The sequence below is a fragment of the Podarcis muralis genome, chromosome 4 (assembly GCF_964188315.1).
Source record: "Podarcis muralis chromosome 4, rPodMur119.hap1.1, whole genome shotgun sequence".
Classification (NCBI taxonomy): domain Eukaryota; kingdom Metazoa; phylum Chordata; class Lepidosauria; order Squamata; family Lacertidae; genus Podarcis; species Podarcis muralis.
Genome location: NC_135658.1, coordinates 38,268,058 through 38,291,092, shown reverse-complemented (window position 1 = coordinate 38,291,092; position 23,035 = coordinate 38,268,058). Strand labels below are relative to the sequence as shown.

The following is a 23,035-nucleotide window of genomic DNA, read 5'->3' as shown; positions in this document are numbered from 1 at the left end:
GGTGTGTGAGAGAGAGAGACGCCTTCACTAAAATTACAATGTGCCATATAAGAAGCCTTCTGATACGAATACATTTTCTTTAAATGTATCCTGAGAGTGGACCTGTTTGCTGTAGATATGTTACAGAACTCTTCTGGTTTAAAACAGGGGGCTGAAGGTAATCTTGCTTAAGTTTCTATTATTACTTAGCCTTTGTGCCCCCATCGTGTAAGAGGTTTAGACGAGTTGTCAGTACAGGGTTTGTTTGTGTGTGGATAGAAGCCACTGAAGATGGGAAATGAGGTAGATGAATAAAACACTGGAATTTAGGGTACTTGCTGTGTGCTATGCAATGGGCGCCAATGAATCAGCACCTGCCGAAGATATTCTGACCCAAGACGCCCACCACTGGTATACCAAATTTATGAAAGAGTGTCCATCGGGGCAACTGAGCCTGCATGAATTCAAGGCGCTTCTGGGTCTCACTGGTTTGAGTCCACAGGCAAATCATTATGTCGATCAAGTGTTCAACACATTTGACTTAAACAAGGTAAGCCCAATTTTATACCTTGATGCTAAGGTAGCTACCATTTAAATGCACTCTAAAAACAGCAGAATGGCTCACAGGCCTATACTGTGAAGGTAGTATTTTGCTATGCTCAATCTGGCTGCCTCTATAAGCATTCCTAATTATTGTCATTGTCTATTTATGTGGAAGCATTTAAAACATAGATATGCCAGATAGATTAGATAGATAGATAGAAAAATAGATAGATAGATAGATAGATAGATAGATAGATAGATAGATAGATAGATAGATAGATGATGGAAAAAAGAATGAAGCCAGTCTGAAAATTATGTTAACCATATATATTTCCCCAGTTAACCATTATCTCAATTGCTGGCAGTTGCTACTATAGTTTGAAAGCACTTTCAAAATACTCAAGAGTATATTATCACAATTTCAACCCATAGAGATAGGAGGAGAATATTTTTTTTTGCTGTCGAAAATGGGAATTGAAGTATTGAGCAAACACTGCATGACCTGCCCTAAGCCTTGCTGAATATATAGAATCTTAAGCCCTACTCCATTAAAATTAATGGGAACTTCACAATTGGCTTATAAAGAAACAGGACTGTCTAGTGTCTTTTATTCACAAAACTGAAATCCTATTTGAAGACCCCTTTTTTCTGTTTGCTATTTCAATTCAGTCCCACTGGCTGTCAGGTCAATGCAATCTTCTATAAGATAATCAAATTTCTAACATGTCATTAAACCACAAGAAACTGTATTACTACTGAACATATACAGCATTTTAAATAAGCTTTCCACAAGCCATCCATTTATTTTTATTTATATTTTCTGCTTGTCTGCACTCATTGCAAGCTTTCTTTCCAATCAATAGTTATGGCATTGTTTACCCCCTATATAAAATATTAAAATGAAAATAAGTTATTCATTAAACACCACTGGCTTGAATTTCATAACATATTACCGGAATAATAACAGCAACTTACCTGCCTTTAACAATAGGATTTGCATAGAGGCACATATATGCAATGGATATCACATATGTTAAGAAAATCAAACCCTTCTTTTCAGGCACTGACTCTTGTCTGCTAAAATCAGAGGTCATATCTTGCTAATTGTTCATATACAGGCTTGTATTCAATGGTGTCCAACTGCTGTTAGAAGGCACTTTGATTCAGTCAAGATTTCCATCGGTAGAATAGGAAGGGGGTAATTTCCCCCCTGATTTTCCTCTTCCCTTTGAAGCTCCCCAAGGCCCCTAATGTGATCTAAGGAATTGGGATTCAAAGAACCTTCAGAGCAGCTTGGAAGATGGTGTAGGAACGGCAAGGGGATCTCCCTCCCCAGACTTCTGTTGCTGGATCAAGTAGCTCTATCGGCATTTTATTTATTTATTTATTTATTTATTTATTTATTTATTTATTTATTTGTCAACCTTCACTATGAGGGCTCAGGGTGTGCTATAGCAATTTAAAAATACAATCTGAAAATCAGTTTTTATTTGTTATCATGGTATGTATTTTAGTGTTTTATATTATAAACCACCCTGTGATCTTCGGATGAAGAGTGGTATAGATTTCTTTTTTAAAAAAAACCCAAAAATAATAAGGTGGTCCTAAAAATATACATCAGGTGTCAAAGGCCAGGGTAAAGGGGTGTGCCCTCAGCATGTGAAACTGCATCAGGAAGAAGGTACTAGGCATATCTTTGTGTTACGAGAATTCCACAAGGTAGGGGCTGCCACTAAGTCTCCGGCGGTTCCCCTCCTGAACCTTAGAAGTTGCTGAAACTACCAAGAGGACCCCTTCTGCTGATCTTAACAGCCAAGAGGATTGGTAGGGATAGAGACAGTCTTTGAGGCATTTGGGATCTAAGCCCAGTAGTAGTAGTAGTGGTAGTAGTAATAAATTATTATTTATTTGTACCCCGCCCATCTGGCTGGGTTTCCCCAGCCACTCTGGGTGGCTTCCAACAAAGATTTAAAATACATTAAAATGTCACACATTAAAAACTTCCCTGAACAGGGCTGCCTTCAGATGTCTTCTAAATGTCAGGTAGTTGTTTATCTCTTTGACATCTGATGGGAGGGCATTCCACAGGGCAGGCGCCACTACCAAGAAGGCCCTCTGCCTGGTTCCCTGTAGCTTTGCTTCTCGCAATGAGGGAACTGCCAGAAGGCCCTTGGTGCTGGACCTCAGCTTCTGGGCAGAACGATGGGGGAGGAGACGCTCCTTCAGGTATACTGGGCTGAGGCCATTTAGGGCTTTAAAGGTCAACACCAACACTTTGAATTGTGCTCGGAAACGTACTGGGAGCCAATGTAGATCTTTCAAGACCGGTGTTATGTGGTCTCGGCGGCCACCCCCAGGCACCAGTCTAGCTGCCGCATTCTGGATTAGTTGTAGTTTCTGGATCACCTTCAAAGGTAGCCCTACATAGAGCGCATTGCAGTAGTCCAAGCGGGAGATAACTAGAGTATGCATCACTCTGGCGAGACAGTCCGCAGGCAGATTGGGTCTTCAGTATACCTGAAGGAGTGTCTCCACCCCCGTTGTTCAGCCCGGACACTGAGGTCCAGCTCCGAGGGCCTTCTGGCAGTTCCCTCACTGCGAGAAGTGAGGTAACAGGGAACTAGGCAGAGGGCCTTCTCGGCAGTGGCGCCCGTCCTGTGGAATGCCCTCCCAGCAAATGTCAAGGAAATAAGCAACTATCTGACTTTTAGAAGACATCTGAAGGCAGCCCTGTTTAGGGAAGTTTTCAATGACTGGTGTTTTATCGCTTTATTATTGTTATTTTTATTATTATTAATTTTGTTGGGAGCTGCCCAGAGTAGCTGGGGAAACCCAGCCAGATGGGTGGGGCATAAATAAATAATAATTATTATTATTATTAGTCATTTAGGGCTTGACAGACTAATGTGGGGAGCTTGAATTGGGCTCAGAGAAACGTGTGCATGAGTTGGATGCAACCCTTTCCACATTAAGCAAGATACAGAGGAGGATTCAGCTATCAAACCCCATCAGCAGAAGCCCCATGCAAGGTCTTCCACCTGCACAATGACACTTCCCCCCACGCCTGTGTGCCCCACACCCCTGAAATTGGCTCAGGGGATCCCAGGAGAACCCCTAGAACAGCACTTTGGGAGAGGGGAGGCAGATAGTTCCTTCAGCAGGCAGTATGCTTGCACCAATAGAACATTTGTAATAGTACATTGTTGAATTCCACCTACTAGATATTACTACTCAGGATTTTATTCGTAAGTTTTAAATTGCCTTTAAATTTTCTCTTCCCTCTTCTCTGTTTAAAGTGAGTGTGTGTGTGTGTGTGTGTGTGTGTGTGTGTGTGTGTGTGTGTAGCAAATTCTAGTAAGAGATCACCTGTGTATCAAAGAGAACTGTCGTGGTTTCAAGAGCTAGAGCAGTATGTGATGGTATTTTTGTTTTCCTCTATTCAGAAATGCAAATGGAAATAAAAAAGCAATTGGAATAGCTTGAGTAGTCCTATAATTAATTCCCCAATCCTAAACAATTTAAAACAAGGAGCTATTGGAGGTTATGAAACAAAATGACTGCATAATGTAAGTGTTTTATTTAACATGGAACCCTGGGGTAACTAATGCCTCCCAAATTAAGCATTGCATTCAAACTCACGGTACACATTCACCTTTTAAAATGGTTTAGGAGATTTCAAGAGTGATTCATTCCTGCCGTTCCTTCAGACTGGGGTAATCCATTTATCAGCATGTACCACTGCTTTACTGATGTTCCATGTGGTATTCCACCTCAATAGCAATTTCAAAACAGCCATAATTTTTTATTGGCCTCCAAAATAAATTCAGAACAGAAGTGCAAGATAAAGTATAGATCAAAATTAAATATGTAAGTAAATAAATCTGCACAAGAGCATATCCAAGCTGCCAGTTCAGTTACTACTTTACAGAGACCCACTCCAACTGATTTCAGTGGGGCTCTATTAACATTAAGTGGTTGTGGAATTGTTTTAGAAGCTAGGGTTTGCATCATATTTCTATTCAACAGGGGAACACCAGGTGCACATAGTTAGCACACTAAACCAAGGAACCTAATGGCCAAATGCATGATCTGGAAGATGGGAGATATTTAGTTCAAATTTAATCCTGGCTAGGAACTCACTAAGGTTGTGTACACACTACAGGTTAATCTAGAATTGAAAGAGACTAGGTTCTTGTTTTTTCTACATGGTCCACACTCAATCCAGATCTGCTGCATATTTTTTGCCCCTGAAAAGTGCATCTTGAAAAACTGGTTTCACTCTGAAAATAAAAGCTCATCGCAGATTGAGTCTGCATTAGCCTGCAGTGTGTCCATTTGAAAACAGATGTAGCTGTATACCAAGATCACAGACACCACTTCCTTCTTCATTAGCATACATACATACATACATACATACATACATACATAATTTTATTTGTATGGCACCTTTAGAAGTAAAACCATGCTCAAGGCTGCTTACAACATGAAAAAAAGATACATAATTACAAACATAACAAAATTAGTCATAAACAACCAATAGAACATCAAACCAAATTAAATAATTTCCACATAGAGCATAAGATTTAAAATAAAGATACAAAAATTTAATATCAATTTTAAAAAGAACCCTCCAGAAAACCCCTAAACAATACTCCAACACAAGATTCTGCTCAGCAGCCTCATCTTTTGTAGCTGGAGTCAATCACGGCCCCACCCTCCCAGGGCAGGTGGGGAATGACCTACAAGGCAGGGAGCAGGTCTTCTAGAACTCACAAACAAGATGGGACACATGCAGGAAGGAAAATGTGTGAATAACCTAGTCAAGGGGAGGGTTTTCAAATGCATATCAAGTAATCACACCCCTCCTTGTGGGTGATAGGATCTAGAATCAATCTAGATTGAAAGCAACATGTTGAGGATGAGCATGAATGATTCCAGGTTGAGAGAAAAACCTACATTTTTGTGCAGACAAAATGTAATCCGAACTTAACAATACTGCCTTAGTTTACACGATAGTTGTAAAGGCCCTTGAGATAATGTTTGAGAAGTGCTTTCAGCACTTTGGAAAACTGAGATGGAGTGGAAGTGGGGCAGGTATGAGTGACAGCTTGAACCAGCATTTGATTCACTGCTGTGCTCATGTGTCAGTTCAATTGTAAAGTTGGGAAGAACCCGCTGAGAGTGCTCTTTATTGAACATCTGTGTTCATCCTTGGCTTCTCTTGTCAATCTGTGCAAATTCCCAGACAAGCTCATCCATAAAAAGTGGCGTACCCTAGCTCTCTCTTTGTTTATCTTAAGTTGTTCCTGGTTTTCCATCAACCACTTAGGGAGCCAAACTAGCTGTGCTGTTTTGCATCCTTAATGTGCTGGTGTTCTAAAATGCAGATATCACCAGCTGGGTGCATGCCATGATCCTAGCAGTTACCAGAAAAACCGAGCTGGAAGCCACAGTGCTACCAGCTAAGGAACCAAACTAGGTTCCTGCCTCTGAGGTCGATGATTGGAGAGCCTCTGAACACGAGGGTGGCAGACAGAAGCCCATTGGGTCAGATGCCACAGCACCAATGTCCATGAACCTGAGCCAATACCCTTACGTCTGTCTTCCCCCAAGCCTGAGAAGCCAAATGCCTCCCACAGTCTCTCATCAGTCCCTCATCAGACAGGAGACAATGCAGCAAAGGAGCGGAGCCTTTCTTCAGGCCACAGGATTGGCCCCTCAAAAGACTCTGCTTCTCCATAAGGGGGCAGATTCTGGAAGGAATGGACTGAGATACGGAGATACAGAAGGGCTCTATTAGTTTGCAACCCATATCAGAGTAAGTTGTCCAGTAGGAGCTCTCCATGGTGCTGGAATGACTGGCCAGCTTTGCTGCTCTACCTCATGGGCCCCTACACAGGACCACGACTGGGGTGACTAATTAATGGGATCACAGCAGGCATGGAGAGAGAATCTGCTCAGGAAAAATGTTGCCTGCTTTTCTGAAGCTAATATTGGCTTGGAATTTCCCCCCAATCAAATACCAGCTTCAGGAAAGATATTTTCCTTAGGGCCACATGGGAGGAAAGAGTTAAATCCCCCTCCATTTCTGCCACAATCACAATAACTACCAACCTCCAGCTGATACTATTTACTTTTAAACAATTCTTGCACATTTATTGCAAAGACACGTTTAACTTCACATCTGCTTTGGTTCTCAGTGTGAGAGAAACATAGGTTTCTATGTGTTTCTAGAAATTGACTACCAATGTCCTTGCTAATTATACAAATGATGTACAGTGCTCCTCAGCAATTTCCTCATTTGTTTACTTTACGGGTCAGCATGTTCTGTTTATTTACATGCATGTCTGATTTTATGTCACTTTCCAATTTCCCCTGAAATAAGCCTCTTTCTCTTGAATAGGACCTTTGCATGCAGGTACTTATATTCAGTAGCATTGCTTCAAAACGGGCAGAAGGCAGGCAAACAAGGCCTGATGCTGGTCACATGACAGCAATGGAACCAGCTCAGGGTCCATGGGCTCCTAGGCCACCTCAGCCTTTTCCTGTCCCTAGTAAATCCCTTCAGGGCTTTTTGTAGGCTACTGCTGAAAGTGTCCCAGCGGTGGTACTCCTGCCTGCACACCCATTAGGTGGGCACAATAGGGAGTTCCACACCAGTGGAGAGATGTTGGCATCATTCTGTGGGCGGAGACTAGCAAAGACTGGTGGGCTGGGCAAAGGGACACCTCAACTCAATCCAAACTTCCTGCAGCCCAGAGCAAAGGGGCTTTGCATTGCAGCCAGAGTGTTCAGAACATTTCCTGTAGGGTTACATATCTCAGTAATCTTTACAACAGTTCCAATGAGAAGTGAATGAGGTGATGAATGTGCTATCTCTCCCAGAACCATCCGAACCTCCATGAGGACTCCCGTGCAATGCAGAAACATAATTTTGCAATAATTTAAATTGTGTGGGAAGCCTCCACAAATGCAGGAAGCTCCCCGCTTCAGAAGTCACCCTTCAGCCCATGGAGAGTGATGGAATTGCAATTTCAGGGCAGAACTAGCATGTTTATCACCACATCTCCCCATTACCTAGGGTTGCCATATTTCAAAAAGTAAAAACCAGGACACCCCAGCACCCACCAGCAAAATGTGGAATTTACTGTTTAGAAGAACACTGTCTATTATCTTTCCCACATCACAGATGGAGGGCTGAAGATGAGAGAATAGGAGCATGTCGAAAGTAAGCTAGGAAGTTCATGACTATAGTGAGATTTGACCAGGAGACTTCCTTTTTAAAAAACCTCCAACACATTTTGCCACCTATAACTAAGACTGCAATCATATCTCCACCTACCGAGGAGTAAGCTGCTTTGAACTCAATGGGACTTGAGTAGACATGTACTGGATAGCACTGTAAGGTACATAATTATTGGTTGCAGTTTAATACCCTTTCCTAGAAGGAACCAGTTTCAGATCACTGCATAGATGAAAAAGAAACCGAAATACACAATAAACATTAATTTAGAAACTATTATGTAGCACTCACAGAAACCAGAAAGCCATCTTAACGGAACACTTTTGAGTAACAATGCTTTCTCTATTTATTTCAATTAACTTTGTTGTTTTGCTGTGATTGCTTGAAGTCACTCTGGGGCAATTTCTGCTTAAATTACCTGCTGATTCCAATTAGAGGTGTTTAGCATGCTATTAAATGCCATGTACAGCTCATAAGCTGAACTGCCTACCACAAATAACAAGAGCAATAACAATTTTCTATGCTATCTTTTCCTCAAATGGCTAACTTCACATGTACCGACATTTGGGGGCTATAAGGAAAGTTAAGTTGAAATTGATACTGGTGAAATTACAAAGTTGCAGCTCCAGTATTTGCGTAGTGTTTTTACTCTTATTAACAGTTATTAGACCAAGCACACATTCAACAAAGGGTTTTCCCTGTTTATAACATTCAGAAGTAATCGTTCTGAACCATGTGCAGGATGTATTAATACATTCAACACATTGCAATTGGTGGAGGAAGAGGAGTGCTGGGGGATCGCACCACCCCTGGCAGCGCGATCCTGGTGGGGTGCCATCATGGCTGCCCCCCCCCCCCGCGAGCTGGGCGCCATGCCCCCAGGACACGCTCCAGCCCTGCTCTCCACCCCCCAAGTGCTGGAGCATGAAGCTGCGCTATTGCACATTGCACCCATTGCTAGTTCTTCTATTTTACCCATGATGACTGGGGCTGATAGTTGTATTCCAAAACATCTGAAGGGCATCAGGTTAACAAAGGCCAGGAACGCTAAGGTTCGTTTTTCACATACAGGGCTTGACCAGTCCATGAAAGGTTTATTCCTTTGTATTCCATTTATGCCAGATTTCATCCATATGGTAATTGCCCTGAAACCCTCTTTTCTTTCTAGGCTATGGTTAAATTTCAGTTCCAATGACCCCTCCAGACTAGTGGTGGTGTTTTTTGTGGTGTGTGTGTTTTTTTTGTGTTTTTTTGCAAGTCTAATCCGCAACATGGATACAAGCATTAATGGTGGAATTATACAGGACCACCCACATATCATTGCATTTTCATAGTCCTGCAATGCTTCCACAGTGTCACCATATTATTACTGACTGGAGAGGCACTTTGGCAATACAGTGCGACAAAAGCAGGGTGGGGGAGACACAACCGGAACATTTGTGGTTATAAAAAGTTGCAGGATTTCAGCTGGAGGTTACAGGGCCTGCACTAATTGGAAATGAAGCAGAATGTCCTCTCTGAAACTCTGAAAAGTGGTAGAAAAATCTTTAAAATAAGATAATGTAGAAATTATCGTATTTCATCCCTTGCCATACTTCTCCTTTTGGCAAACTTCTATTCCTATCACTTTATGTCCAGTGTCAAGGAAAGCTTCACCAAGGGAATTTCCACCTCTCCTTAGCTGTACAGGTATATGATTCTTGCTGGAAAATGGATGACAACTATATTGACTGTTTCCTTCTCCCTCTTCTTGCGTTTAACTGCATACATGCCCAGGGACAGAGAGCTACTGGTGCTCCGTTGTCTCGGTAGAGAAAGAGAAAAGAATATGAGCCACGGGGAAAATAACTATTCTTGCTTTTTGAGGCTTATGCAAAAGGAAATACAATCCCTAGGGGGTAGTCCAATATACAGCTATGTTTACGTGTTGTTTTTCCTTTCTATTGATTTAAATACTGTATCTCTGCATTTCTTAGAAAACTTTCTGCAGAGTCTGCACACAGAAGCCACTTGGTGTTTCTGTTTCTGATTAGTTGGTTATAGTTTAGATTTTGTGATGTTTCTTTTCTCCTTTGCTGAATTTTTGATTGACTAGATTTGTTACTTAACTTCAGAAAATAACAAAAAGTAATAATAATAATAACAATAACAATAAATTAGTTCATGCAGTGGCACAGCTGAGGCTGGAACTCAGAGCTAAAGTCTGTGGCCTTACAGCCCCATCCTCTGAAAAAAAAAATGACCACCAGTGTTGGAATTCTGCCCGGGTCAGAGGAATGTGCCACAGCGTAGGCACCGGCAGATATTCCTTGTCGACCTCCCCGCTGCGCCACTCTGCTGATAAGCAGGCGAGGTCTCGGCGATTCTTCTCAGATATGTGAGAGGAACACACCGTTCTTCCTCTCTCCCCTTTGGTGTCCCCCAGGGAGGGGAAAGAAGCAGACAGAAAACTATTTACATCTTTTATTTTCTGTCTCTCATATCAGTACAGAGAAACATGTCTGCACTCGACAACAGCAAGAAGAAACTCCTCCCAAGTACTTCCAGTACAGGTCATATGACACACACACTGAGCTAACATCCGGTGCTCAGCACAGAATGTACTGCCCCTTTGTTTCCATGGCAACAGTCACAAACATCCTGTCTGGCTTTCCAGCCACAAGCAGCTGACTGAGCTGCTAGAGCCTTTGCTGGCTGCAGCATTGGTGCTTTATGGTAACATACTCCCCCTAAAGTATCAATGCTTGCTGCGAGCAAAGCGTCATCCAGAGAAGAAAACAAACAGTTGTTATACTTATAACATTCCCCTGTTGTTTCAGTTCCACCCTTGGAACTACCCGCCACTGGTTTAACCAATGTACCTCTCTGGTTGTGTGACTTCGCATTACCTTGGTTAACAACTCTCTGTTGTGCCTTTGTCTCTGACTCAGACACAGCTTCAATCTGTCCTTGATCGTTTACAACAGCAACATATGCAAGGTTAGCAAACTCCTTTGAATACCTCTTGGGTGGTACACCCTTCGTTGCTCTCTCAGACCTACGTAAGAGTTGCTTCTCTTCTCTGCTTTCTGGTTCAGCCTTTGAACTCTCTGGAGAACCAGTACTAAGCTTAATCAGTGGTTCATCCTTCTCTTCTGAGGGTCTAGTCATTATTTGAGATTTCCTCTCAATGACTGTTACAACTGAGCTGTCTGAGCTATCGCTGTCATCATCAGTACCACTGAACTCAATAAGATCAAACTCATCATCAGAATCATCAGAATCATCTGTGGGATATGCGTGAACAATCACTCTCTCCTGTTCAGGAGCACTCTCTAGAAATTTTGTGAGAATCACCTGACCAGATTCAGACAAAATTACTCTATAGAGACCTTTTTCATAACCCACGAAAATGCCTCTGGCATTCTTTACCCCACTTGGAGCTTCTGTTCTCACATGAGACCCGAAAACCTTAAAATAGGCAACAGAAGGTTTTCTATTGAACAGCTTCTCAAAAGGAGAACATCCCAACTCTGTTGAGACTTTTCTCAACCACACATGAAGATAGGACGCTAGCGACTCGGCCCAATATTCACGTGGTAAATGTGAACTCAGCAATTGCGCATGCATCCCCTTTTGCAATTCTTTGTTCACTTTTACACAGACACATTTCTTCCATGCTTCTTCAGAACTAGCAATTTTGTGTCTTATCCCTTTTCCATCCAGGAACCTCTGGAACTTCTGTAACAGAAAAATTGGCTTGTCATCTGTGAAAAGACAATCAACGTTAGCATCATGCATACTTTTAACCTTGTCGCAAAACTCCTGAAACTTTTCTAAAGTTTCCTGCGGTTTCTTCATCACATAAACCCAAGAATAATTAGTGTAACAATCAACACACAAAAGGTAATATTTTGCACCGCCTCTAGATGGTTCTAAAGGACCAATCACATCAGCATACACCCGCTGAAATGCTCTGTCGACCTTCTTGGTCACCTTCCTGGTGCTCACTCTGGTCACACCTGCAAGAGAAATTTCGTTAGAATCAGAAGTTTTACATTTCATGTAATCACTTTGATCAAAAGTCAACAAATACAGTCCATCTTTCTCTTTGGCAGTAAGAAACAGTTCTCCATCTTTGTAGATCTTGCATCTTTTATCATCATAGTACAGTTTTAGTCCTTTCTTTGCAATCTGCGAAGCACTCAGCAGACTAAACCTCAGTTCTGGAACCAGGTAAACATCGCTTATAGTCAAGTTCAGACTCTCAAGATACACAGTTCCAATTCCGGTCGCTTCCAGTTCTTGACCGTTGGCTTGATTCACAGTGAAGCTTTGCTTCTTCAACGTCGAAAACAGTTGTCTGTGTGGGCAGAGATGCTTCGTTGCACCCGTGTCGATTATGAAAGCGTTCCCAACATCTGGCGTGGTTCCTTTCGCCATCATAGCCTTTGCAGGTTTCACCTCGCACTTGGTACGGCTTTCGCTTGACGCCTCAGGCTTTGCTGAGCTGTTCTTGGCTCCTTTTGACTGTCGCGGCTTCCTACAGTTCCGCTGTAGATGCCCAGTCTGTCCACAATTATAGCATCTGACGGCGCTCAATGCTACAGCATGCTCTCCAGTAGCATTAGCAGTGGGAAGATTTGAACTCTGTTCTTGCCTCCCCCTGTCCTTCACTTCCAGTGCAGCAAGTCTGTCGTGTTCGTTCAGGACCACCGCACACACTCTCTCCGAAGTCAACTGAGCCGCCGGTAGGGAACCAAGCTGACTAGCAACGGATTTGTAAGTCCGATTCAGGCTGTTTATCATCATGAAGCAAAACACTTCCTCCTGAAGACGGAAATTGCGTTCCACCATCTGTTGACGCAAAAACTTCATTTCTGTCAGGTGCGCTTGGACATCTCCATCAGGCGCTAATCTCAGATTGGTCAACTTCTCAAAATACAGCAACGCTGAAGAACCTGCATCTCGCTGATGCGTTGTACGCAGCGTATCCCAAACCTCTTGCGCATGTTCCAAATGCTGAATATGCACCAATTGATCATCTGAGACGCACAGAATTATAGCAGTCCTAGCCTTCACATTCTGTGACTCCCAAGCACGCGTTGGTGCTGCAGGGATGGGGTTCTCAATCACCCCAAACAGTCTCTGATTCTGCAACAGGGCCTTCATCTTTACAGACCAAGATGAATAATTGTCATTGGTCAGGAGGGGTGGAGAAGGCAGGCCTCCCCCCTTCTTAGCATCCATTTTGAGTCCTTGCATTGACTCTGAAACACAAGCCTCTAAAATCCAATAGCTGGCTTGTTTACTTCCTTTGCACCTGGCAGCTCTGACACTGGCTGTGTTGGAAAGTCCCTTCCACCAGTTCGTGAGGACCTAGTCATAACAAAACTTTGTTTTCGCCTCTCTGAGGCATAGACTGACTGTCCAGCCCTCTCGAGTAACTTTCCAGTCCTCCTTCACTGAAGGACGTCGCTTAGCAACAGCGCATATCTCTCCTCGGACAGGAAACCACAAAAATGCTTGGTATGCAGGCCTCTTCTAAGTTGGAGCTGCTTTCCCACACACGCTCTCCGTGAAGCAGAGAATGAATCAAACTGCATTCACACTTTTAAGCCCTTATAAAATCTCATACCTTGGGCATCGGCTTGGCTTTCAGCTTCTTCTGGTCAGCTTCTGGCTGCAGAGGATCAGCCTCTCACAACAGGCTTCCATGGAGCAGAGGAGGACAATTCACCAGCCTCTCATGCAGATGTTCGATGAATCGCAACCATCCGAAGGCTGCCACTTCTTCTAAGTTGTGTGAGAGGAACATGCCGTTCTTCCTCTCTCCCCTTTGGTGTCCCCCAGGGAGGGGAAAGAAGCAGACAGAAAACTATTTACATCTTTTATTTTCTGTCTCTCATATCAGTACAGAGAAACATGTCTGCACTCGACAACAGCAAGAAGAAACTCCTCCCAAGTACTTCCAGTACAGGTCATATGACACACACACTGAGCTAACATCCGGTGCTCAGCACAGAATGTACTGCCCCTTTGTTTCCATGGCAACAGTCACAAACATCCTGTCTGGCTTTCCAGCCACAAGCAGCTGACTGAGCTGCTAGAGCCTTTGCTGGCTGCAGCATTGGTGCTTTATGGTAACAACCAGATGCTAGTGACAAACAAGTCCAGCATCAGCACTTGGGCTAGCATGGGCATGCCAACTGACCCTAGTCACCACAGCATCCTCTCTTTCTATTCTTAAAAAAAATACAATCCAGGACTGTTGGCTGGTTATGTAAATGGTGACAAGAGGCTTTGAAAACAATTATATTTTCCTGCAACAAAATAATGTTTCTTGACAAATAATGTGTTTAGTATCAGGGCAGCAGAAGCAAACACCATTTTATTTCTTTAGCCGTGATTGTGCTTGAACAGAGTTTGAAATGTGAAGCTGAACATGCTCAGAGTTTTGTTTTTAAAAATTAGGACTGGCAAGCTGCTTTTTTGGCTTTCACCTATCAGGACTGTAGAAACAGCTGTAAATCATGAAATGGCAGAGGAGGGAAATGTTAATTGTCTACTTCACAACTGTGAATACACATGGTGATCTAAAGGGCCCTCCTCATGAGGGTCTAAAACTACCCAGCTGCACCATTGAGTTTATGTGCTTAAATCAACTTTCCCCCAACTTGGTGCTCTTCAGATGTGGCTGGTCCTGCTGGCTCTGGCTGATGGGAATCGTAGTCAAAAACATCAGGAAGGCACCAGGCTAGGAAGCATTATTTAAATAAAAGATGTGGTCTGAACCGAGTAGCAAGTGACAAGCTTCAAGGGGGAGAAGGCAAAATCTAACCTAGTGTTTTCTTTGCAAATTTGCTTTGGATCAAGAAGGGGAGACTTAGCATCAACACTGAATGAATCAAACTGCTGCCCAACTCCACCCCTTGGAGAACTTTTGTAGGAGTTGCCATGCCTCTCTGTAGGTGCAGTCTACAAGTCTGCAATCAGCCCTCCATGTGTTAACACAAGTCTTCTAGATGAAAATATTTATCGCAGTTGACATCTGTATTGGATCTGAATTGATTTGAACTACTGCAATACGCTCTATGTGGGGCTACCTTTGAAGGTGACCCGGAAACTACAACTAATCCAGAATGCGGCAGTAGACTGATGACTAGGAGCGGCCGCTGAGACCACATAACACTGGTCTTGAAAGACCTACATTGGCTCCTAGTACGTTTCCAAGCACAATTTAAAGTGTTGGTGCTGACCTTTAAAGCCCTAAACGGCCTCGGCCCAGTAGACCTGAAGGAGCGTCTCCACCCACATCGTTCTGCCCGGACACTGAGGTCCAGTGCCAAGGGCCTTCTGGTGGTTCCCTCATTGCGAGAAGCAAAGCTACAGGGAACCAGGCAGAGGGCCTTCTCAGTAGTGGCACCCGCCCTGTGGAACGCCCTCCCATCAGATGTCAAAGAGATAAACAACTACCTGACATTTAGAAGACATCTGAAGGCAGCCCTGTTCAGGGAAGTTTTTAATGTGTGACATTTTAATGTATTTTTAATCTTTGTTGGAAGCCGCCCAGAGTGGCTGAGGAAACCCAGCCAGATGGGTGGGGTACAAATAATAAATTACTATGATGATGATGATGATGATGATGTACGTGCTGTTGGTTGTAAATGGTATATATGGGCAATCAAATCATGCAGATCATACTCAGAAGCACAGTTTGTCTGAGATTGCAATCTTACACACCCCTACCTGGAAGTAAGTTCCACTGAAATGCATAAGACCATGATGTTAGTGACACAGGGGCTGTTCACGTTGTGCTGTCCATATATAGTGTCAATAAGGAAGAAGAGCAAGAAGGAAAATTGTTGTTGCTTTTTTCTAGAATCCACCTAAAATCTAAAATTACCAAATCTAGGGGGACCTGGAGAGGGCTCAATAAAATGTATGAGGCCAAATATGTTGGCCACCCCTGTGCTACAGCTGTGGCTAGTAGGAGTAGTAGTCCCAAGCAGTTGGAGGGCACCAGGTGGATGAAGGCTACTGAACACAACATGCTTCCTTCCCCCAGATACCACCACTGATCCTTTCCTACCTCCTCCCAGTCACATTCTGATCTGTCTTCTCCTTTGCACCCACCTTCTGATACTCTTCTTCTTTTCTCCTCACTCCAACATGATGATAATAAACTGGAGATCTGCACAGGCACAGGTCTGCAGTGGGTCTGTGAGCTTTTTATAGCAAACCACCATGCAGGCCTTCAATCTGTGCACAGGTGACTACGTAGAAGAGGTTTGGGGTGGTGCCTGCTGCCACTACCCCAATCTTCACCACTTTTCAAGGTCTTGCCTGCACTGGTGCCTTTACATACATACCCAAACCTCTAAATTCAGCGTGCTCTATTTGTAGCTTCCATTTTTGCAAGATACAGGTGATGTTTTCAAACCCTACACATCTAGGGATGGATGCTCATCTCCTTGTATCTTTGGATCGTGAAACTATAGCTACATAGTCACCATATATTTAAAGACATTTCGCCCCAAAAAAGAATCATGGAAACAGTAACAGTTGCTCTGGGAGTGGTGAGCTACAGATCCCAGGATTCTTTGGGGAGAAATAATATGCTTTAATTGTATGCTTTGTGCATAGCCTATGTCTCTATGGATCCATAGGCTATTGAAGACAGAGAGACAGATTGAAGACAGAGGACTTATACGTTCTGTGGATTTATTCTTCATTTCCACACAATTTAATGGGTGGAATAATGGTGAACCTGCTGAAAGGTGGCAAGATACACATAGTACTGAAGATGAGAACAATTGCTCATCTAGTTCTAATTCAGTCTGTCCCATCTCTTTACACCAGTGTCCTAGCTAAGGCCCTGTTAGAGGAAATGATTCCATTCATAGTCAATTTGCCTCCTAAACAGGTGACGACATATGGGCACTTGATCTTCCCTATGTCCAATTTATCATCCATCATTTACCGTCTGTGTTAACATTTCAAACTACCATTTCTCCAGCATATCTGAAGCTACCACAGACACTGCTAAAAGACATTTCACTACCTGTCCAATGCAGGTTGCTCTCTGCTAACATAGTGAGGTCAAGGAGTACCTCACCTCTGTCTGATGTATTTATTTATTTAAGGCCCTTCTTCTAAGCCACCGTTCCAAATCTAAATATCTTCCCAAAACAGAATTCAAATCATCATTAAAAAAAGTTGTGTAAAACAAAACATTGAGGTTCACAATTAAAGTATGAGCAGTAAAACCATTTCATTTCACGCCTATTGCATCATAACCCCACTTCACAACTACTGAAGGTCTACAGAAAAGCATGTTCCAGGCAAACTGAGGTTCTTGCAACCCAGCTCTGATGAGACGCCTCAGCTGGCCAGACTATGCCTTTAGTCTGGCTCTTTGTGAGCCAGGCCAGCATTTCTGGAGCTCACTTTCCAGCAGTATTAGGAAGAAAAGTAGACTTTTCATCCAGATACATCTTTGTGTGTATAGTGGAAACAGAGAGACTTCAGTTAAATTTCACATATGTTCAATTTCCCTTTTTTTCACATCCTTTGGTATATGATATGTTTGTTGGGGGCTCTTGATAATACTCAAGTGTACAATCTTCAGCACATTTAAATGCTATCAGAAACATTGGCATTAAATGACACATCTGTCACAGCACATTTGTCCAGCATTGTTTGCAATTAAAAATAACAATAACAATACGGTTTTGTAATTTGGCAACAAAGCTAGATGGCCAGAGTCTTGCCATATCTAGGAATTGCAATCCTGTGGAATTTTTACATTCATTCCAATAATCTCGCTTTTCAAATAAATTTGGTAATGAAAGGTGGGATTACTTTTTCTAAGCTGTCGGAATCCAGCCCTTGGCCAGACCTGATATTAACCTCTTCCCGCTATCTTGCTGATGCTTCTTAAGAAGTGTTTTAAAAGGCAGAGGGGTTGGCTTAGTGGTCTAAGCTTTTGGTTAGAAATGCCCAGACTGTCTGGAAGACTGACAGGTTTATAAGCTTCATGAAGCTGTGACTTAGCTTTTCATCCTTTCACTGTAGATAAATGATATACTCTGTGATAATGGAGATCATTTAAAAAACAGTAGCTGGGGGTTTTTTAACCAAGGTAACTGAGATGGCCAGAATTCTACTACAATACGCAGTCTATTTAATGATTTTTTATTCTAGGGCTGCACTTAATATACGCTGGTTCCAATGTTAGCACATTTTGAGACTTGTTTTAACTGATATTAATCTATATTTTTATATCGTTCTCATCCACCCTGGGATCTTATGGTGAAGCGTGGGCAATAATAATAATAAATTTTTAATCATTACTATTATATGTAGCTGATCAGAGTAGTAAACCGGCTGAACATTTGCACTGTTTCGCTGCTCTTTCACGCCTTTTTTGTCCCCTGGATGCTGCCTATTTGCAGAGCTCGTTTGAACCTTCTCCTTTCCTCCCAGAACCCTCAGCATCATTTGCCCACCCTGCAATTTAATCTTGACTGTGGATTTGGTTTTATGAGCATCTGTGACTTTATCACATGTGGTGTCATTACATCAGTAACAGCATGTGAGATCACAAGAGCCAAGACCAGAGTCCTGATGAGTCAGAGGACCATGAAACCAAAGGGAGAAAGAGGAAATGGTACCAAGAAGAACAGGATTTGAGGGCAGAGCTAAGCCATCACTTGCCCATGTGGGCATATGGGATGAAATAAGTGCTGTATCTAAAACAGGCATGAAGACTCTTTGGCCCTCCAGATGTTGCTGACCTGTCATGGACTGGCCAGATGCAGAGGAGTGGTGGGAGGCACCAGCTGGGGAACCCCCAAAGGAACCTCCAGGGGAAGAAGGCTCAGAGCCAAGGGATTGGTGGGAAGACGATGAGTGGTCAGAGGGCGAAGACTGGGAGGAGGCTGTATCGGCAGCAAAAGAGACAACAAGGCTTAGTGAGCAGGAATAAGCTGGGGCAGAGAGCAATCCTGATTCAGAGGCAGGAGAGGAAGTGGGGCATGAGACAGAGTTGAGACAAGTTGCTGAAGAATCCAAGGAGTCTCTCCATCCTGGTGCGATCAGCTCCCCTCTCCTCCTGGTCTACCAGAACCCGAAGAGGTATGAAGAGAGCAGAGCAAAGAGAGACAAGACAAAGGAGCCTCAGGTTGCTGGGGGAGGACCCGGGAGGAGGAATCTTAGAGAGTGGTGGGAAGGCATAGACCTTCAGTCCTCACAACTGCCTCACTGGGGCAAGACCAACTGGGAACAGTTGCTGCACTAGATCTGCACTGTTTTGGGTTCTTTGAATAAAGAGTTACCTTCATTGACACTGAGTGTTTTGTTGCTGACTGCAGCTCCGGACAACTACAACTTCCATCATCCCTAGTCATTGGGCCAAGCTTTCTGGGAGTTGTAGTTCAGCAGTTGGAGAGTCAAAGGTTCCCCACACCCGATCTCAAGAAAAACATCTTAAAGCTCTGACCAACATTCTTAAGCTCTGACCAAGCAATTCTCCCTTTACAGGTGTCTTATAAAACCTGAAGGCAAGAGATCCTGTTCTGGTCCTTCCTGCCCCATTGCTCCCCCTGCCCCCCGCAGTGCTAAGAGCAGCTCTGAGTGGGTTGTTTACATTAGGACCATGGGCATAGATGTCAACTTTTCCCTTTTCTTGTGAGGAATCCTATTCGGAATAAGGGAATTTCCCTTAAAAAAAGGGAAACATTGACAGCTATGACCATGGGAATAACCCCTTTCCCCACAAAAATCACACCCGTCTTCTAAGCAGTCTCACTGGGATCGCCTGTGCTATGTATCAGTTTCGGTTAGGCTATCAGAAGGGAAAGAACTGCAGTTTGTACAGGGGATTATCAACGCTACTCTAAATATAAAAGGATAACGACCTTGTTAAGCTTCCAGCTTCCAGCTTCCAGTGCCTGTTACCTAACCCTTGCATAATGTTCTAATCTCACATGTCCCATTTTGTTTTTTTATGGGCACAACTGTCTCTGTAGGCTGTGAACAAGGACAGTGGGCTTTCAAGGACCGTGGCTGTAAGTAGTGGGGTTGTTCCTCCCCAATTTTACAGCCATTTTACAGGGGTTTCATTCTACAAAAATCCCACTGACGGTCACAGAATGTGCACCCGAATGTGGCAGGGAAAGCAGTACAGTATTTTGTTCTGGGGTTGTCCTTTATTCACACATTCTACGATATATAGCATCCAATCGCAAGACTGTACGTATTCCAAGACACTGCAGTCCTACTGCAGAAATGCAGAATCTGGCGCAAGGTGCAAATATCTCGCCATCCTGGGAAGCTAGAAAAGGAAAGTTGATACCTTCTTCCTCTTGCATGAAGAATTCTCCAACATAGACGCCTCCTCTCTGCATATGTCCCAGCTCCCTGTATATGGATTGGATCATCCCTCAAGTTTTTAGCCCTCAAGGATGTAACAATAAGCTTGGAAGTCTATGGGCAATACTTGATGGAAGATCAGGATTCCATTCCGATGGCATGAAAGCCTTCTGGGCATATGGACATGTTGTTGCCACCTAGTGGTCAAAAGGCAGAATTTGGAGTTTTGTTTTGTTTTGTAGTTTTTAAGTTTATTATTTTATTTCATTTCTTTGCACATTTATCACCCACAATTTCATACAAAATTATCAACACGCTGTACATCAGTCAGTGATAAAATCAGCAAAAAGCATTAACAGAAACATCACTGAAAATCAACAAATATTGATTAGTTAAAAAGAGAAAATTCATATTGCAAATGGCCTGTCCAAAAAATAGCGTTTTAATAAATTGTCTGAAAGTAGGGGGAAGTGGTTCCTGTTTAATTTCTATTAGTTTCTGTTAGAATTCTGCAATGACAGATTTGTTTGACTTTGTACTGTAGGCTTAACCACACTTCTCTCCTGCTGCTTCCCCCTACCACCTGGGGAAAAGCATTGCCACTTTTTCCGAGGTATCACTAAAGAGTGGGTTTTCCCTTGGAAAGGAGTGGGACAAGGGGGAAACTGCTTGACCCCATGCTTTTTAGGCACGCCACAAGCAGAAGCGTGGACAAGCCCTGTGCCCCAAAATTATCATGTCTTTCTCTCTTCTCGTCATTCTCCATCAGGCAGGGGCTGATGGGAGCTGTAGTCTAAAAACATCTGGAAGGCGCCAGATTGGGGGAGACTAGAACAGCCTCTTGCCTGAAGGTTCCTGGAATGGAAGCCCCAGAAGAGGCCTATAAGCACAGAAGGGATTGTTATCTTCATGAAACCACAGCTGTAGAAATTCTCTCAACAAAGAACATTGAATCAAATATAAAGATCTGGCACTCAGGAATGTGCTTCAGGCCCTGCACACTTATCTGCACACATTCTGCTCTTCCTCCTTTCTGTGTTTGCAATAACCATAGTTTGCCTCAGATTCCCAACCATAGTTTCAAATCATGCTCCGAGATTGAGAAAAAAATGTATGGTATAAGACTGAGCTGCTTGTTTGTTTGTTAGATGAATAAGGTCCTCTTGGATAGGCATACATCGTATTAGGAAATATTGTACTTCAAATGACTCCATTTTCTTTTCCTAATGTTTCTGTGATTGCATCTTTTTTTTCCATTTTGGCACATCTGGGTGTTTATATATGATGTTTTGATGCCATTGTACCATACACCATTGGATGTCATGTTACCATACAAGTCTAATATAGTTTGATAGTCTGTTTTCAAGGGTTGAGGTTTTTTTCTTTTTTGTAGTTATAATTTGAATATGCAGTTGTGAGATTCTGGAGAACTAATTTGTTTCAATGCCTTTGTCTAGAACCAGGTTTATCAGACTAATGAAAGAGGGCCAGGAAGGTTTGGAAGGCTATATAAAATGGGTGACATCCACCATAGCATAGGCAAGGATCCACTTGTGAAATGCAGTTTTGGCTTCATCTCTCTCCCCACCCCCCCAGCCCTCTCACACCTGCAGAATTGCTAATGATGGTTGGGGGGGCTCCAATTTTGAGGCTGAGCGGTTGTTGCAGAGAGGAGAGCAGAATTCCCATTGCACAAGTAGGTGGACAGCATTGGGAGTTGCCCTATGTATCAATAAACTTGGTTGACATGATACAGCTTAATGATCCTAGCAGAAACTGCGAGTAATTATTCTCCAGGAAAGGCACAAGAAATTGTTCAGCACCGTTTCCCATGTTTACCTATATCTATAGGGACAGACTTAATAGAACCTCAAAGATGTAGATAAACCCTCAGACAGACCGTTTCATTATAGTTAATTGAGCGGAACCATAGTGGAACCCAAATTATTCATTTTTGTTTGTTTTTTTACAAAGAGGTGGCTTCCTTTTTTACATATCAAGAAGTGCTATTTGTTTTTGTCCATACTTTGAATTGTCCAATCCTGCACTAGTGCTCAGTGACAAGTGAATTCCTTCCCCATCTAACCCCTGCCCTTTTCTGTTTTGGAATTTATTCATTTTCAGCAAATTTTTGTTTGTTTTTGTCATGATGCTGGGTAATGATGTAGTTGTTGCAAGTGCTGGGGTACAACTCAGCTTGTATTGAAGACTGGTGGGGCTGAATGGGGAGAAGGCATATAGAGAAATGAACCTCCAGGCATCCTAGACTGCCCCTTTAACCTCTGCTAACCTTCCCCAGGGATGGGCTTTGGTAACACGGCAGGCTGAATGAGAGTAAAATTTGGTGTCCCTCCCTAAAATTTCTTATTTTCACAATAATTCCTTTTAGTACAGTTGCTTTTTATGGATTTCAGTAGATACACATATAAAAATAGGTTTTATAATAATTTTGTGCTCTCTCAGCTTGGCACCCTTTGCGGGGGGGGGGGGGGGGAGGAGACTGCCTGCACGGCCCTAAATCCGTTGCTGTCTTCTCTCAGGTGTTGGACTGATATTCTCGGGGCGGGGGGGGGGGGGGCGAGCATCCACACTTCTTTTTTTCCTGCGGTTTCTAGGCCCAGGTTAATGATTTCTAGGCATAGGTCCAATTGAGTTTTGTTTTTTGTCCTGATCCTTTCCCTGGGAAAACCCGCTGTTTACCGCTGAACTGGAACCAACATCAATCAGGTTCTGAGTCTAAAGGGCTGTGACAGAGAAAATTAAGCTAGCTTGTTTTCTCCTGCTCCAGGGGTAGAACCCAAACCGATGGGTTTAAATTAAAAGGAAGGATATTCTGACTAAACATCAGGAAGTGGAATGTTAGAAGGTGGAATCGATTCCTTTGGAAGGTAGTGAACTCTCCCCTTTCTAAGCAGA

The 23,035-nt window shown here is 43.0% G+C and overlaps 1 protein-coding gene across 1 annotated transcript in view; it reads left to right on the top strand.

Annotated features, from left to right (window-relative positions):
• Window positions 1–331: 331 nt before the first annotated feature.
• Window positions 332–23,035, top strand: part of GUCA1C (guanylate cyclase activator 1C) — a 56,181-nt gene continuing 33,477 nt past the window's right edge. The window contains exon 1 of the mRNA XM_028726726.2: window positions 332–529. Within this exon, the coding sequence (XP_028582559.1) occupies window positions 332–529 (198 nt within the window). The remainder of the gene's footprint in view (window positions 530–23,035) is intronic.